Source organism: Oncorhynchus keta, chromosome 26, assembly GCF_023373465.1.
Source record: "Oncorhynchus keta strain PuntledgeMale-10-30-2019 chromosome 26, Oket_V2, whole genome shotgun sequence".
In the NCBI taxonomy this organism is placed as follows: domain Eukaryota; kingdom Metazoa; phylum Chordata; class Actinopteri; order Salmoniformes; family Salmonidae; genus Oncorhynchus; species Oncorhynchus keta.
Window position 1 is genome coordinate 45005515 of NC_068446.1, and position 18852 is coordinate 45024366.

General features: G+C 48.8%; 1 protein-coding gene across 3 annotated transcripts in view; it reads left to right on the forward strand.

The window, feature by feature from the left end:
* The window catches only part of cracr2b (calcium release activated channel regulator 2B), a 98072-nt gene extending 95583 nt beyond the window's left edge, over positions 1-2489 (forward strand). For all 3 annotated transcript variants that reach the window (XM_052481070.1, XM_052481072.1, XM_052481071.1), the window contains exon 19: positions 1921-2489. In XM_052481070.1, the coding sequence (XP_052337030.1) occupies positions 1921-2017 (97 nt within the window). In that variant the 3' untranslated portion in view covers positions 2018-2489. The remainder of the gene's footprint in view (positions 1-1920) is intronic.
* Positions 2490-18852: the final 16363 nt, after the last annotated feature.

Below are 18852 nucleotides of genomic sequence, written 5' to 3' on the forward strand. Positions count from 1 at the left end.
TGGTATGTAGGGCATCATTACAGCTGGTATGGTATGTAGGCATCATTACAGCTGGTATGGTATGTAGGCATCATTACAGCTGGTATGGTATGTAGGATATCATTACAGACGGTATGGTATGTAGGACATCATTACAGCTGGTATGGTATGTAGGACATCATTACAGCTGGTATGGTATGTAGGACATCATTACAGCTGGTGTAGTATGTAGGACATTACAGCTGGTATGGTATGTAGGACATCATTACAGCTGGTATGGTATGTAGGCATCATTACAGCTGGTGTGGTATGTAGGACATCATTACAGCTGATATGGTATGTAGGACATTACAGCTGGTATGGTATGTAGGACATCATTACAGCTGGTATGGTATGTAGGACATTACAGCTGGTATGGTATGTAGGACATCATTACAGCTGGTGTGGTATGTAGGACATCATTACAGCTGGTATGGTATGTAGGCATCATTACAGCTGGTATGGTATGTAGGGCATCATTACAGCTGGTATGGTATGTAGGACATCATTACAGCTGGTATGGTATGTAGGCATCATTACAGCTGGTATGGTATGTAGGCATCATTACAGCTGGTATGGTATGTAGGATATCATTACAGACGGTATGGTATGTAGGACATCATTACAGCTGGTATGGTATGTAGGACATCATTACAGCTGGTATGGTATGTAGGACATCATTACAGCTGGTGTAGTATGTAGGACATTACAGCTGGTATGGTATGTAGGACATCATTACAGCTGGTATGGTATGTAGGCATCATTACAGCTGGTGTGGTATGTAGGACATCATTACAGCTGGTATGGTATGTAGGACATTACAGCTGGTATGGTATGTAGGACATCATTACAGCTGGTATGGTATGTAGGACATTACAGCTGGTATGGTATGTAGGACATCATTACAGCTGGTGTGGTATGTAGGACATCATTACAGCTGGTATGGTATGTAGGCATCATTACAGCTGGTATGGTATGTAGGACATCATTACAGCTGGTATGGTATGTAGGACATCATTACAGCTGGTATGGTATGTAGGACATCATTACAGCTGGTATGGTATGTAGGCATCATTACAGCTGGTATGGTATGTAGGACATCATTACAGCTGGTATGGTATGTAGGACATCATTACAGCTGGTATGGTATGTAGGACATCATTACAGCTGGTATGGTATGTAGGACATCATTACAGCTGGTGTAGTATGTAGGACATTACAGCTGGTATGGTATGTAGGACATCATTACAGATGGTATGGTATGTAGGACATCATTACAGATGGTATGGTATGTAGGACATCATTACAGCTGGTATGTTATGTAGCCATCATTACAGCTGGTATGGTATGTAGGACATCATTACAGCTGGTATGGTATGTAGGACATTACAGCTGGTGTGGTATGTAGGACATTACAGCTGGTGTGGTATGTAGGACATCATTACAGCTGGTATGGTATGTAGGCATCATTACAGCTGGTATGGTATGTAGGACATCATTACAACTGGTATGGTATGTAGGACATTACAGCTGGTGTGGTATGTAGGACATTACAGCTGGTGTGGTATGTAGGACATCATTACAGCTGGTATGGTATGTAACATAATTACAGCTGGTATGGTATGTAGGACATTACAGCTGGTATGGTATGTAGGACATCATTACAGCTGGTATGGTATGTAGGACATTACAGCTGGTATGGTATGTAGGACATCATTACAGATGTCGTTCTCCCCCTGAACAGGCAGTTAACCCACTGTTCCCCGGTAGGCTGTCATTGTAAATAAGAATTTGGTCTTAACTGACTTGCCTGGTTAAATTAAAAAAGCATCAGTCTGATCCTTTTAGCGAAAATATATCTTTACCCGAAACATCTTTCTATATTTTCTGCTTCTTCCATAGGTTGTTATCGGCCCAGCAGGATCAGCAATGTGAGGAGACTCTCCATCTGTCAGCTGACCACTCCAACAGAGACAACAGGAAGAGCTGTTGCACGTAGGACAGGAACATAGAGCTAGACAGAGGGTTTATCTTTGTATCTGTGCCATAATGGCTGTTGTGACATCATGGGCAGCGCCATTGTGAACTTTCTCAATTTTTAAAGTGGTACATTTTCTTCTTATTTTGTGTTTATAAAAAGCATTTTATCTACACCGAACAAAAATATAAACTGTTGGTCTCATGTTTCATGAGCTGAAATAAAAGATCACAGAAACGTTCCATACGCATCAAAAGCTTATTTCTCTCAAATGTTTTGGACAGAATTGTTTGGGGCGGCAGGGTAGCCTAGTGGTTAGAGCGTTGGACTAGTAACCGAAAGGGTGCAAGTTCGAATCCCCGAGCTGACAATGTACAAATCTGTTGTTCTCCCCCTGAACAGGCAGTTAACCCACTGTTCCCCGGTAGGCTGTCATTGTAAATAAGAATTTGTTCTTAACTGACTTGCCTAGTTAAATAAAGGTCAAATTAAAAAATTAAAGCGTCCTTGTGAGTGAGCATTTCTCCTTTGCAAAGATAATCCATCCACCTGACAGGTGTGGTATATCAAGAAGCTGATTAAACAGCATGATCATTTTTTATTTATTTACTTTTCTGCTCTTTTGCACACCAATATCTTTACCTGTATCATTTATCACTCCAGTGTTAATCTGCAAAATTGTATTATTCGCCTACCTCCTCATGCCTTTTGCACACATTGTATATAGACTCCCCCTTTTTTTTCTACTGTGTTATTGACTTGTTAATTGTTTACTCCATGTGTAACTCTGTGTTGTCTGTTCACACTGCTATGCTTTATCTTGGCCAGGTCGCAGTTGCAAATGAGAACTTGTTCTCAACTAGTCTACCTGGTTAAATAAAGGTTAAATAAAAATAAAAATTACACAGGTGCACCTTGTGCTGGGGACAATAAAAGGCCACTGTAAAATGTGCAGTTTTGTCACACAACGCCACAGATGTCTCAAGTTGAGGGAGCGTGCAATTGGCATGCTTACTGCAGGAATGTCCACCAGAGCTGTTGCCAGAGAATTAAATGTTCATTTATCTACCATAAACCGCCTCCATCATCGTTTTAGAGAATTTGGCAGTACGTCCATCCGGCCTCACAACCACAAACTACTTGTAACCACGCCAACCCAGGACCTCCACATCCGGCTTCTTCTCCTGCTGGATCGTCTGAGACCAGCCACCCGGACAGCTGATGAACATGAATCAGACGATGATTAAGTAAAATCGTTGAAATTGTTGTATGTTGCGTATTTTTATGTTTTTGTCCAGTGTAATATTGGTGATTTAGTATGGTGGTAACAGCCTGGTGTTAACAGCCTGGTGGTGGTAACAGTCTGGTGGTGGTAACAGCCTGGTGGTAACAGCCTGGTGGTAACAGTCTACTGGTGGTAACAGCCTGGTGGTAACAGTCTACTGGTGGTAACAGTCTACTGGTGGTAACAGCCTGGTGGTAACAGCCTGGTGGTAACAGCCTGGTGGTAACAGCCTGGTGGTAACAGCCTGGTGGTAACAGTCTACTGGTGGTAACAGCCTGGTGGTGGTAACAGCCTGGTGGTGGTAACAGTCTGGTGGTAACAGCCTGGTGGTGGTAACAGTCTGGTGGTAACAGTCTGGTGGTAACAGCCTGGTGGTGGTAAGTCTGGTGGTGGTAACAGCCTGGTGGTAACAGCCTGGTGGTAACAGCCTGGTGGTAACAGCCTGGTGGTAACAGCCTGGTGGTAACAGTCTAGTGGTAACAGTCTAATGGTGGTAACAGTCTGGTGGTAACAGTCTGGTGGTGGTAACAGTCTGATGGTGGTAACAGTCTGGTGGTAACAGTCTGGTGGTGGTAACAGCCTGGTGGTAACAGCCTGGTGGTAACAGTCTGGTGGTAACAGCCTGGTGGTAACAGCCTGGTGGTAACAGCCTGGTGGTAACAGTCTACTGGTGGTAACAGCCTGGTGGTGGTAACAGCCTGGTGGTAACAGCCTGGTGGTAACAGTCTACTGGTGGTAACAGCCTGGTGGTGGTAACAGCCTGGTGGTGGTAACAGTCTGGTGGTAACAGTCTGGTGGTGGTAACAGTCTGGTGGTAACAGTCTGATGGTGGTAACAGTCTGGTGGTAACAGTCTGGTGGTGGTAACAGCCTGGTGGTAACAGCCTGGTGGTAACAGTCTACTGGTGGTAACAGCCTGGTGGTAACAGTCTACTGGTGGTAACAGCCTGGTGGTGGGAACAGCCTGGTGGTAACAGCCTGGTGGTGGGAACAGCCTGGTGGTAACAGCCTGGTGGTAACAGCCTGGTGGTAACAGCCTGGTGGTAACAGTCTGGTGGTAACAGTCTGGTGGTAACAGCCTGGTGGTGGTAACAGTCTGGTGGTAACAGTCTGGTGGTGGTAACAGTCTGGTGGTAACAGCCTGGTGGTAACAGCCTGGTGGTAACAGTCTACTGGTGGTAACAGCCTGATGGTAACAGTCTACTGGTGGTAACAGCCTGCTGGTAACAGTCTACTGGTGGTAACAGCCTGGTGGTAACAGTCTGGTGGTAACAGTCTACTGGTGGTAACAGTCTGGTGGTAACAGTCTGGTGGTGGTAACAGTCTGGTGGTAACAGTCTGGTGGTGGTAACAGCCTGGTGGTAACAGCCTGGTGGTAACAGTCTGGTGGTAACAGCCTGGTGGTAACAGTCTACTGGTGGTAACAGCCTGGTGGTGGTAACAGTCTGGTGGTGGTAACAGCCTGGTGGTAACAGCCTGGTGGTAACAGTCTACTGGTGGTAACAGCCTGGTGGTAACAGTCTACTGGTGGTAACAGCCTGGTGGTAACAACCTGGTGGTAACAGCCTGGTGGTGGGAACAGCCTGGTGGTAACAGCCTGGTGGTAACAGCCTGGCGGTAACAGCCTGGTGGTAACAGTCTGGTGGTAACAGTCTGGTGGTAACAGTCTACTGGTGGTAACAGCCTGTTGGTGGTAACAGTCTGGTGGTAACAGTCTGGTGGTGGTAACAGTCTGGTGGTGGTAACAGTCTGGTGGTAACAGCCTGGTGGTAACAGCCTGATGGTAACAGTCTACTGGTGGTAACAGCCTGATGGTAACAGTCTACTGGTGGTAACAGCCTGGTGGTAACAGTCTACTGGTGGTAACAGCCTGGTGGTAACAGCCTGGTGGTAACAGTCTGGTGGTAACAGTCTACTGGTGGTAACAGCCTGGTGGTAACAGCCTGGTGGTAACAGTCTGGTGGTAACAGTCTACTGTTGGTAACAGCCTGGTGGTAACAGTCTGGTGGTAACAGTCTGGTGGTAACAGTCTACTGTTGGTAACAGCCTGGTGGTAACAGTCTGGTGGTAACAGTCTGGTGGTAACAGTCTACTGGTGGTAACAGCCTGGTGGTAACAGTCTACTGGTGGTAACAGCCTGGTGGTAACAGCCTGGTGGTAACAGTCTGGTGGTAACAGTCTACTGGTGGTAACAGCCTGGTGGTAACAGCCTGGTGGTAACAGCCTGGTGGTAACAGTCTGGTGGTGGTAACAGCCTGGTGGTGGTAACAGTCTGGTGGTAACAGTCTACTGGTGGTAACAGCCTGGTGGTGGTAACAGTCTGGTGGTAACAGTCTACTGGTGGTAACAGCCTGGTGGTAACAGCCTGGTGGTAACAGCCTGGTGGTAACAGTCTGGTGGTGGTAACAGCCTGGTGGTAACAGTCTGGTGGTAACAGTCTACTGGTGGTAACAGTCTACTGGTGGTAACAGTCTACTGGTGGTAACAGTCTGGTGGTGGTAACAGTCTGGTGGTGGTAACAGTCTGGTGGTGGTAACAGCCTAGTGGTAACAGCCTGGTGGTAACAGCCTGGTGGTAACAGTCTGGTGGTAACAGTCTGGTGGTAACAGCCTGGTGGTAACAGCCTGGTGGTAACAGTCTGGTGGTAACAGTCTGGTGGTAACAGCCTGGTGGTAACAGCCTGGTGGTAACAGCCTGGTGGTAACAGCCTGGTGGTGGTAACAGCCTGGTGGTAACAGTCTGGTGGTGGTAACAGTCTTGTGGTGGTAACAGCCTGGTGGTAATAGTCTGGTGGTAACAGTCTGGTGGTAACAGTCTGGTGGTAACAGTCTGGTGGTGGTAACAGCCTGGTGGTAACAGTCTGGTGGTAACAGTCTGGTGGTGGTAACAGCCTGGTGGTAACAGTCTACTGGTGGTAACAGTCTACTGGTGGTAACAGCCTGGTGGTAACAGCCTGGTGGTAACAGCCTGGTGGTAACAGTCTACTGGTGGTAACAGCCTGGTGGTAACAGCCTGGTGGCGGTAACAGTCTGGTGGTAACAGCCTGGTGGTGGTAACAGTCTGGTGGTAACAGTCTGGTGGTAACAGCCTGGTGGTGGTAAGTCTGGTGGTGGTAACAGCCTGGTGGTAACAGCCTGGTGGTAACAGTCTGGTGGTAACAGTCGGGTGGTAACAGCCTGGTGGTAACAGTCTGGTGGTAACAGTCTACTGTTGGTAACAGCCTGGTGGTAACAGTCTGGTGGTAACAGTCTGGTGGTAACAGCCTGGTGGTAACAGTCTGGTGGTAACAGTCTACTGTTGGTAACAGCCTGGTGGTAACAGTCTACTGGTGGTAACAGCCTGGTGGTGGTAACAGTCTGGTGGTGGTAACAGCCTGGTGGTAACAGTCTACTGGTGGTAACAGCCTGGTGGTAACAGTCTACTGGTGGTAACAGCCTGGTGGTAACAGCCTGGTGGTGGTAACAGCCTGGTGGTAACAGCCTGGTGGTAACAGCCTGGTGGTAACAGCCTGGTGGTAACAGTCTGGTGGTAACAGTCTGGTGGTAACAGTCTACTGGTGGTGGTAACAGTCTGGTGGTAACAGTCTGGTGGTGGTAACAGTCTGGTGGTAACAGTCTGGTGGTAACAGCCTGGTGGTAACAGCCTGGTGGTAACAGCCTGGTGGTAACAGTCTACTGGTGGTAACAGCCTGATGGTAACAGTCTACTGGTGGTAACAGCCTGGTGGTAACAGCCTGGTGGTAACAGTCTACTGGTGGTAACAGCCTGGTGGTAACAGCCTGGTGGTAACAGTCTACTGGTGGTAACAGCCTGGTGGTAACAGCCTGGTGGTAACAGCCTGGTGGTAACAGTCTGGTGATGGTAACAGCCTGGTGGTGGTAACAGTCTGGTGGTAACAGTCTACTGGTGGTAACAGCCTGGTGGTGGTAACAGTCTGGTGGTAACAGTCTACTGGTGGTAACAGCCTGGTGGTAACAGCCTGGTGGTAACAGTCTGGTGGTAACAGCCTGGTGGTAACAGTCTGGTGGTAACAGTCTGGTGGTAACAGTCTGGTGGTGGTAACAGTCTGGTGGTGGTAACAGCCTGGTGGTAACAGCCTGGTGGTAACAGCCTGGTGGTAACAGTCTGGTGGTAACAGCCTGGTGGTAACAGCCTGGTGGTAACAGCCTGGTGGTAACAGCCTGGTGGTGGTAACAGTCTGGTGGTGGTAACAGCCTGGTGGTAATAGTCTGGTGGTAACAGTCTGGTGGTAACAGTCTGGTGGTAACAGTCTGGTGGTGGTAACAGCCTGGTGGTAATAGTCTGGTGGTAACAGTCTGGTGGTGGTAACAGTCTGGTGGTGGTAACAGCCTGGTGGTAACAGTCTGGTGGTAACAGTCTGGTGGTAACAGTCTGGTGGTGGTAACAGCCTGGTGGTAACAGTCTACTGGTGGTAACAGTCTACTGGTGGTAACAGCCTGGTGGTAACAGCCTGGTGGTAACAGCCTGGTGGTAACAGCCTGGTGGTAACAGTCTACTGGTGGTAACAGCCTGGTGGTAACAGCCTGGTGGCGGTAACAGTCTGGTGGTAACAGCCTGGTGGTGGTAACAGTCTGGTGGTAACAGTCTGGTGTTAACAGCCTGGTGGTGGTAAGTCTGGTGGTGGTAACAGCCTGGTGGTAACAGCCTGGTGGTAACAGTCTGGTGGTAACAGTCTGGTGGTAACAGCCTGGTGGTAACAGCCTGATGGTAACAGTCTACTGGTTGTAACAGCCTGGTGGTAACAGTCTACTGGTGGTAACAGCCTGGTGGTAACAGTCTGGTGGTAACAGTCTACTGGTGGTAACAGCCTGGTGGTAACAGCCTGGTGGTAACAGCCTGGTGGTAACAGTCTGGTGGTGGTAACAGCCTGGTGGTAACAGTCTGGTGGTAACAGTCTACTGGTGGTAACAGTCTACTGGTGGTAACAGTCTACTGGTGGTAACAGTCTGGTGGTGGTAACAGTCTGGTGGTGGTAACAGTCTGGTGGTGGTAACAGTCTGGTGGTGGTAACAGCCTAGTGGTAACAGCCTGGTGGTAACAGCCTGGTGGTAACAGTCTGGTGGTAACAGCCTGGTGGTAACAGCCTGGTGGTAACAGTCTGGTGGTAACAGCCTGGTGGTAACAGCCTGGTGGTAACAGCCTGGTGGTAACAGCCTGGTGGTGGTAACAGCCTGGTGGTGGTAACAGCCTGGTGGTAACAGTCTGGTGGTGGTAACAGTCTTGTGGTGGTAACAGCCTGGTGGTAATAGTCTGGTGGTAACAGTCTGGTGGTAACAGTCTGGTGGTAACAGTCTGGTGGTGGTAACAGCCTGGTGGTAATAGTCTGGTGGTAACAGTCTGGTGGTGGTAACAGTCTGGTGGTGGTAACAGCCTGGTGGTAACAGCCTGGTGGTAACAGTCTGGTGGTAACAGTCTGGTGGTGGTAACAGCCTGATGGTAACAGTCTACTGGTGGTAACAGCCTGGTGGTAACAGCCTGGTGGTAACAGTCTACTGGTGGTAACAGCCTGGTGGTAACAGTCTGGTGGTAACAGCCTGGTGGTAACAGCCTGGTGGTAACAGCCTGGTGGTAACAGCCTGGTGGTAACAGTCTACTGGTGGTAACAGCCTGGTGGTAACAGCCTGGTGGCGGTAACAGTCTGGTGGTAACAGCCTGGTGGTGGTAACAGTCTGGTGGTAACAGTCTGGTGGTAACAGCCTGGTGGTGGTAAGTCTGGTGGTGGTAACAGCCTGGTGGTAACAGCCTGGTGTTAACAGTCTGGTGTTAACAGTCGGGTGGTAACAGCCTGGTGGTAACAGTCTGGTGGTAACAGTCTACTGTTGGTAACAGCCTGGTGGTAACAGTCTGGTGGTAACAGCCTGGTGGTAACAGTCTGGTGGTAACAGTCTACTGTTGGTAACAGCCTGGTGGTAACAGTCTACTGGTGGTAACAGCCTGGTGGTGGTAACAGTCTGGTGGTGGTAACAGCCTGGTGGTAACAGTCTACTGGTGGTAACAGCCTGGTGGTAACAGTCTACTGGTGGTAACAGCCTGGTGGTAACAGCCTGGTGGTGGTAACAGCCTGGTGGTAACAGCCTGGTGGTAACAGCCTGGTGGTAACAGCCTGGTGGTAACAGCCTGGTGGTAACAGTCTGGTGGTAACAGTCTGGTGGTAACAGTCTACTGGTGGTGGTAACAGTCTACTGGTGGTGGTAACAGTCTGGTGGTAACAGTCTGGTGGTGGTAACAGTCTGGTGGTAACAGTCTGGTGGTAACAGCCTGGTGGTAACAGCCTGGTGGTAACAGCCTGGTGGTAACAGTCTACTGGTGGTAACAGCCTGATGGTAACAGTCTACTGGTGGTAACAGCCTGGTGGTAACAGCCTGGTGGTAACAGTCTACTGGTGGTAACAGCCTGGTGGTAACAGCCTGGTGGTAACAGCCTGGTGGTAACAGCCTGGTGGTAACAGCCTGGTGGTAACAGCCTGGTGGTAACAGTCTGGTGGTAACAGTCTACTGGTGGTAACAGCCTGGTGGTGGTAACAGTCTACTGGTGGTAACAGCCTGGTGGTGGTAACAGTCTACTGGTGGTAACAGCCTGGTGGTAACAGCCTGGTGGTAACAGTCTGGTGGTGGTAACAGCCTGGTGGTAACAGTCTGGTGGTGGTAACAGTCTGGTGGTAACAGTCTGGTGGTGGTAACAGTCTGGTGGTGGTAACAGCCTGGTGGTAACAGCCTGGTGGTAACAGCCTGGTGGTAACAGTCTGGTGGTAACAGTCTGGTGGTAACAGCCTGGTGGTAACAGCCTGGTGGTAACAGCCTGGTGGTAACAGCCTGGTGGTGGTAACAGCCTGGTGGTAACAGTCTGGTGGTGGTAACAGTCTGGTGGTGGTAACAGTCTGGTGGTGGTAACAGCCTGGTGGTAACAGTCTGGTGGTAACAGTCTGGTGGTAACAGTCTGGTGGTGGTAACAGCCTGGTGGTAATAGTCTGGTGGTAACAGTCTGGTGGTGGTAACAGTCTGGTGGTGGTAACAGTCTGGTGGTGGTAACAGCCTGGTGGTAACAGTCTAGTGGTAACAGTCTGGTGGTGGTAACAGTCTACTGGTGGTAACAGTCTACTGGTGGTAACAGCCTGGTGGTAACAGCCTGGTGGTAACAGCCTGGTGGTAACAGCCTGGTGGTAACAGTCTACTGGTGGTAACAGCCTGGTGGTAACAGCCTGGTGGCGGTAACAGTCTGGTGGTAACAGCCTGGTGGTGGTAACAGTCTGGTGGTAACAGTCTGGTGGTAACAGCCTGGTGGTGGTAAGTCTGGTGGTGGTAACAGCCTGGTGGTAACAGCCTGGTGGTAACAGTCTGGTGGTAACAGTCTGGTGGTAACAGTCTGGTGGTAACAGCCTGGTGGTAACAGCCTGATGGTAACAGTCTACTGGTTGTAACAGCCTGGTGGTAACAGTCTACTGGTGGTAACAGCCTGGTGGTAACAGCCTGGTGGTAACAGTCTGGTGGTAACAGCCTGGTGGTAACAGCCTGGTGGTAACAGCCTGGTGGTAACAGTCTGGTGGTGGTAACAGCCTGGTGGTGGTAACAGTCTGGTGGTAACAGTCTACTGGTGGTAACAGCCTGGTGGTGGTAACAGTCTGGTGGTAACAGTCTACTGGTGGTAACAGCCTGGTGGTAACAGCCTGGTGGTAACAGCCTGGTGGTACCAGTCTGGTGGTGGTAACAGCCTGGTGGTAACAGTCTGGTGGTAACAGTCTACTGGTGGTAACAGTCTACTGGTGGTAACAGTCTACTGGTGGTAACAGTCTGGTGGTAACAGTCTGGTGGTGGTAACAGTCTGGTGGTGGTAACAGTCTGGTGGTGGTAACAGCCTGGTGGTAACAGCCTGGTGGTAACAGTCTGGTGGTAACAGTCTGGTGGTAACAGCCTGGTGGTAACAGTCTGGTGGTAACAGCCTGGTGGTAACAGCCTGGTGGTAACAGCCTGGTGGTAACAGCCTGGTGGTGGTAACAGCCTGGTGGTAATAGTCTGGTGGTAACAGTCTGGTGGTAACAGTCTGGTGGTAACAGTCTGGTGGTGGTAACAGCCTGGTGGTAATAGTCTGGTGGTAACAGTCTGGTGGTGGTAACAGTCTGGTGGTGGTAACAGCCTGGTGGTAACAGCCTGCTGGTAACAGTCTGCTGGTAACAGTCTGGTGGTGGTAACAGTCTGGTGGTGGTAACAGTCTGGTGGTGGTAACAGTCTGGTGGTAACAGTCTGGTGGTAACAGTCTGGTGGTAACAGTCTACTTGTGGTAACAGTCTGCTGGTGGTAACAGTCTACTGGTGCTAACAGTCTGGTGGTAACAGCCTGGTGGTAACAGCCTGCTGGTAACAGTCTGCTGGTAACAGTCTGGTGGTGGTAACAGTCTGGTGGTGGTAACAGTCTGGTGGTGGTAACAGTCTGGTGGTAACAGTCTGGTGGTAACATCCTGGTGGTAACAGTCTGGTGGTAACAGTCTGGTGGTAACAGTCTACTGGTGGTGGTAACAGTCTACTGGTGGTGGTAACAGTCTACTGGTGGTGGTAACAGTCTACTGGTGGTGGTAACAGTCTGGTGGTAACAGTCTGGTGGTGGTAACAGCCTGATGGTAACAGTCTACTGGTGGTAACAGCCTGGTGGTAACAGCCTGGTGGTAACAGCCTGGTGGTAACAGTCTACTGGTGGTAACAGCCTGATGGTAACAGTCTACTGGTGGTAACAGCCTGGTGGTAACAGCCTGGTGGTAACAGTCTACTGGTGGTAACAGCCTGGTGGTAACAGTCTGGTGGTAACAGCCTGGTGGTAACAGCCTGGTGGTAACAGCCTGGTGGTAACAGTCTGGTGATGGTAACAGCCTGGTGGTGGTAACAGTCTGGTGGTAACAGTCTACTGGTGGTAACAGCCTGGTGGTGGTAACAGCCTGGTGGTAACAGCCTGGTGGTAACAGCCTGGTGGTAACAGTCTGGTGGTGGTAACAGCCTGGTGGTAACAGTCTGGTGGTAACAGTCTACTGGTGGTAACAGTCTGGTGGTAACAGTCTGGTGGTAACAGTCTGGTGGTAACAGTCTGGTGGTGGTAACAGCCTGGTGGTAACAGCCTGGTGGTAACAGCCTGGTGGTAACAGCCTGGTGGTAACAGCCTGGTGGTAACAGCCTGGTGGTGGTAACAGCCTGGTGGTAACAGTCTGGTGGTGGTAACAGTCTGGTGGTGGTAACAGCCTGGTGGTAATAGTCTGGTGGTAACAGTCTGGTGGTAACAGTCTGGTGGTGGTAACAGCCTGGTGGTAATAGTCTGGTGGTAACAGTCTGGTGGTGGTAACAGTCTGGTGGTGGTAACAGCCTGGTGGTAACAGCCTGGTGGTAACAGTCTGGTGGTAACAGTCTGGTGGTAACAGTCTGGTGGTGGTAACAGCCTGGTGGTAACAGTCTACTGGTGGTAACAGTCTACTGGTGGTAACAGCCTGGTGGTAACAGTCTACTGGTGGTAACAGCCTGGTGGTAACAGTCTGCTGGTAACAGTCTGCTGGTAACAGTCTGGTGGTGGTAACAGTCTGGTGGTGGTAACAGTCTGGTGGTGGTAACAGTCTGGTGGTGGTAACAGTCTGGTGGTAACAGTCTGGTGGTAACAGTCTGGTGGTAACAGTCTACTTGTGGTAACAGTCTGCTGGTGGTAACAGTCTACTGGTGCTAACAGTCTGGTGGTAACAGCCTGGTGGTAACAGCCTGCTGGTAACAGTCTGCTGGTAACAGTCTGGTGGTGGTAACAGTCTGGTGGTGGTAACAGTCTGGTGGTGGTAACAGTCTGGTGGTAACAGTCTGGTGGTAACAGTCTGGTGGTAACAGTCTGGTGGTAACAGTCTGGTGGTAACAGTCTACTTGTGGTAACAGTCTGCTGGTGGTAACAGTCTACTGGTGCTAACAGTCTGGTGGTAACAGCCTGGTGGTAACAGCCTGGTGGTAACAGTATTGTGGTAACAGCCTGGTGGTGGTAACAGTCTGGTGGTAATAGTCTGGTGGTAACAGTCTGGTGGTAAGAGTCTGGTGGTAACAGCCTTGTGTTTAATGTTTTTGTCCAGTGTAATATTGGTGATTTGGTATGGTGGTAACAGTCTGGTGGTGGTAACAGTCTGGTGGTAACAGCCTGGTGGTGGTAACAGTCTGGTGGTAACAGTCTGGGGGTAACAGCCTGGTGGTGGTAACAGTCTGGTGGTAACAGCCTGGTGGTGGTAACAGTCTGGGGGCAACAGCCTGGTGGTAACAGCCTGGTGGTAACAGTCTGGTGGTGGTAACAGTCTGGTGGTGGTAACAGTCTGGTGGTGGTAACAGTCTGGTGGTAACAGCCTGGTGGTAACAGTCTGGTGGGGGTAACAGCCTGGTGGTGGTAACAGCCTGGTGGTGGTAACAGCCTGGTGGTGGTAACAGCCTGGTGGTAACAGCCTGGTGGTGGTAACAGTCTGGTGGTAACAGCCTTGTGTTTAATGTTTTGTCCAGTGTAATATTGGTGATTTAGTATGGTGGTAACAGCCTGGTTTTTAATGTTTTTGTCCAGTGTAATATTGGTGATTTTAGCGCCACCTGCTGGAGTTTTGAACAATTTATTTTATATTGGGGGAAAATGCATTAACTTATTTTGGCCAATAGATGGCAGTAATGTAACATAAAGCTATTAAAAAATAAAAAATTATGTATAGATATATATATATATGTGTAACCCACTTTGAAGAAGAAGGCAATGCTCTGATCATTGACTGATGGCTCCCAACCCATAGAAATCCCCAACCCAGTTGACTACTTTAAAATGGCTGAAGCCCTCAATGACAATGTCCATGCTGAAATGGGTTCCAATCCTTCCAGAGTCCTCTTTCTATTTCTGTAGACAGGAAACAGTAGGGACTCATCCATGGTCCAAAGCTGTTCTAGCAACATGTGTAAGAGTGTGAACCGTGACAACATGTGCGAGAGTGAACCGTGAGATTAGGGTACGATACCATTAACCTAAGCACTTTAAAATACCCTTCTTCACTGTGTATTTTACAAGTGTATGTGGGCCTATAAAACACTGTTAGACATATACAGTAAATACAAACAGTTCTGATGAAGTTTACTGTAAATATATTTTATAGACTGATACATTTTCTATGTAAATATGTTTACTGTAATTATATTTTATAGACTGATATATTTTCTATGTAAATATGTTTACTGTAATTATATTTTATAGACTGATACAACATTGTCTATATAAATATGTTTACTGAAATGTATTGTATAAACTGCTACAATGTCTATGTAAATATGTTTACTGTAATTATATTTTATAGACTGATACCTTGTCGATGTAAATATTGTTGTTGTGATACTAATAAAGTTATTGATAAGTAACTATACGTCCTCTGTACTTCTGCATCAATTCTCTTCCCTTCAGCCTCTGTGTCCTTCATTATTATAGTGTTTGGCAACTATTGACCAATAAGTCAAGTACACAGAACAGCCTGCTAATAACAGTCTGGTGGTAACAGCCTGTTGGTAACAGTCTGGTGGTAACAGTCTGGTGGTAACAGCCTGCTGGTAACAGTCTGGTGGTAACAGCCTGCTGGTAACAGCCTGCTGGTAACAGCCTGCTGGTAACAGTCTGGTGGTAACAGTCTGGAGGTAACAGTCTGGTGGTAACAGTCTGGTGGTAACAGTCTGGTGGTAACAGCCTGGTGGTAACAGCCTGGTGGTGGTAACAGCCTGGTGGTGGTAACAGCCTGGTGGTAACAGCCTGGTGGTAACAGTCTGGTGGTAACAGCCTGGTGGTAACAGCCTGGTGGTAACAGTCTGGTGGTAACAGTCTGGTAGTAACAGCCTGGTGGTAACAGCCTGGTGGTGGTAACAGTCTGGTGGTAACAGCCTGGTGGTGGTAACAGTCTGGGGGTAACAGCCTGGTGGTAACAGTCTGGTGGTAACAGCCTGGTGGTGGTAACAGTCTGGGGGTAACAGCCTGCTGGTAACAGTCTGGTGGTAACAGTCTGGTGGTAACAGTCTGGTGGTAACAGTCTGGTGGTAACAGTCTACTGGTGGTGGTAACAGTCTACTGGTGGTGGTAACAGTCTACTGGTGGTGGTAACAGTCTACTGGTGGTGGTAACAGTCTACTGGTGGTGGTAACAGTCTGGTGGTAACAGTCTGGTGGTGGGAAACAGCCTGATGGTAACAGTCTACTGGTGGTAACAGCCTGGTGGTAACAGCCTGGTGGTAACAGCCTGGTGGTAACAGTCTACTGGTGGTAACAGCCTGATGGTAACAGTCTACTGGTGGTAACAGCCTGGTGGTAACAGCCTGGTGGTAACAGTCTACTGGTGGTAACAGCCTGGTGGTAACAGTCTGGTGGTAACAGCCTGGTGGTAACAGCCTGGTGGTAACAGCCTGGTGGTAACAGTCTGGTGGTAACAGCATGGTGGTAACAGTCTGGTGGTAACAGTCTGGTGGTAACAGCCTTCTGGTGGTAACAGCCTGGTGGTAACAGTCTGGTGGTAACAGTCTGGTGGTAACAGTCTGGTGGTAACAGCCTGGTGGTAACAGTCTGGTGGTAACAGTCTGGTGGTAACAGTCTACTGGTGGTAACAGTCTGGTGGTAACAGTCTGGTGGTAACAGTCTGGTGGTAACAGTCTGGTGGTGGTAACAGCCTGGTGGTAACAGCCTGGTGGTAACAGCCTGGTGGTAACAGTCTGGTGGTAACAGCCTGGTGGTAACAGCCTGGTGGTAACAGCCTGGTGGTGGTAACAGCCTGGTGGTAACAGTCTGGTGGTGGTAACAGTCTGGTGGTGGTAACAGCCTGGTGGTAATAGTCTGGTGGTAACAGTCTGGTGGTAACAGTCTGGTGGTGGTAACAGCCTGGTGGTAATAGTCTGGTGGTAACAGTCTGGTGGTGGTAACAGTCTGGTGGTGGTAACAGCCTGGTGGTAACAGCCTGGTGGTAACAGTCTGGTGGTAACAGTCTGGTGGTAACAGTCTGGTGGTGGTAACAGCCTGGTGGTAACAGTCTACTGGTGGTAACAGTCTACTGGTGGTAACAGCCTGGTGGTAACAGCCTGGTGGTAACAGCCTGGTGGTAACAGTCTACTGGTGGTAACAGCCTGGTGGTAACAGCCTGGTGGCGGTAACAATCTGGTGGTAACAGCCTGGTGGTGGTAGCAGTCTGGTGGTAACAGCCTGGTGGTGGTAAGTCTGGTGGTGGTAACAGCCTGGTGGTAACAGCCTGGTGGTAACAGTCTGGTGGTAACAGTCTGGTGGTAACAGCCTGGTGGTAACAGTCTACTGTTGGTAACAGCCTGGTGGTAACAGTCTGGTGGTAACAGTCTGGTGGTAACAGTCTGGTGGTAACAGCCTGGTGGTGGTAACAGCCTGGTGGTAACAGCCTGGTGGTGGTAACAGTCTGGTGGTAACAGCCTGGTGGTGGTAAGTCTGGTGGTGGTAACAGCCTGGTGGTAACAGCCTGGTGGTAACAGTCTGGTGGTAACAGTCTGGTGGTAACAGCCTGGTGGTAACAGTCTACTGTTGGTAACAGCCTGGTGGTAACAGTCTGGTGGTAACAGTCTGGTGGTAACAGCCTGGTGGTAACAGCCTTGTGTTTAATGTTTTTGTCCAGTGTAATATTGGTGATTTGGTATGGTGGTAACAGTCTGGTGGTGGTAACAGTCTGGTGGTAACAGTCTGGTGGTAACAGCCTGGTGGTAACATTCTGGTGGTAACAGTCTGGTGGTGGTAACAGCCTGGTGGTAACAGTCTGGTGGTAACAACCTGGTGGTAACAGTCTGGTGGTAACAGTCTGGTGGTAACAGTCTGGTGGTAACAGTCTGCTGGTAACAGTCTGCTGGTAACAGTCTGGTGGTGGTAACAGTCTGGTGGTGGTAACAGTCTGGTGGTGGTAACAGTCTGGTGGTAACAGTCTGGTGGTAACAGTCTGGTGGTAACAGTCTACTTGTGGTAACAGTCTGCTGGTGGTAACAGTCTACTGGTGCTAACAGTCTGGTGGTAACAGCCTGGTGGTAACAGCCTGCTGGTAACAGTCTGCTGGTAACAGTCTGGTGGTGGTAACAGTCTGGTGGTGGTAACAGTCTGGTGGTGGTAACAGTCTGGTGGTAACAGTCTGGTGGTAACAGTCTGGTGGTAACAGTCTACTTGTGGTAACAGTCTGCTGGTGGTAACAGTCTACTGGTGCTAACAGTCTGGTGGTAACAGCCTGGTGGTAACAGCCTGGTGGTAACAGTATTGTGGTAACAGCCTGGTGGTGGTAACAGTCTGGTGGTAATAGTCTGGTGGTAACAGTCTGGTGGTAAGAGTCTGGTGGTAACAGCCTTGTGTTTAATGTTTTTGTCCAGTGTAATATTGGTGATTTGGTATGGTGGTAACAGTCTGGTGGTGGTAACAGTCTGGTGGTAACAGCCTGGTGGTGGTAACAGTCTGGTGGTAACAGTCTGGGGGTAACAGCCTGGTGGTGGTAACAGTCTGGTGGTAACAGCCTGGTGGTGGTAACAGTCTGGGGGTAACAGCCTGGTGGTAACAGCCTGGTGGTAACAGTCTGGTGGTGGTAACAGTCTGGTGGTGGTAACAGTCTGGTGGTGGTAACAGTCTGGTGGTAACAGCCTGGTGGTGGTAACAGTCTGGTGGGGTAACAGCCTGGTGGTGGTAACAGCCTGGTGGTGGTAACAGCCTGGTGGTGGTAACAGCCTGGTGGTAACAGCCTGGTGGTGGTAACAGTCTGGTGGTAACAGCCTTGTGTTTAATGTTTTTGTCCAGTGTAATATTGGTGATTTAGTATGGTGGTAACAGCCTGGTTTTTAATGTTTTTGTCCAGTGTAATATTGGTGATTTTAGCGCCACCTGATGGAGTTTTGAACAATTTATTTTATATTGGGGGGAAAATGCATTAACTTATTTTGGCCAATAGATGGCAGTAATGTAACATAAAGCTATTAAAAAAAATAAAAAATTATATATAGATATATATATATATGTGTAACCCACTTTGAAGAAGAAGGCAATGCTCTGATCATTGACTGATGGCTCCCAACCCATAGAAATCCCCAACCCAGTTGACTACTTTAAAATGGCTGAAGCCCTCAATGACAATGTCCATGCTGAAATGGGTTCCAATCCTTCCAGAGTCCTCTTTCTATTTCTGTAGACAGGAAACAGTAGGGACTCATCCATGGTCCAAAGCTGTTCTAGCAACATGTGTAAGAGTGTGAACCGTGACAACATGTGCGAGAGTGAACCGTGAGATTAGGGTACGATACCATTAACCTAAGCACTTTAAAATACCCTTCTTCACTGTGTATTTTACAAGTGTATGTGGGCCTATAAAACACTGTTAGACATATACAGTAAATACAAACAGTTCTGATGAAGTTTACTGTAAATATATTTTATAGACTGATACATTTTCTATGTAAATATGTTTACTGTAATTATATTTTATAGACTGATATATTTTCTATGTAAATATGTTTACTGTAATTATATTTTATAGACTGATACAACATTGTCTATATAAATATGTTTACTGA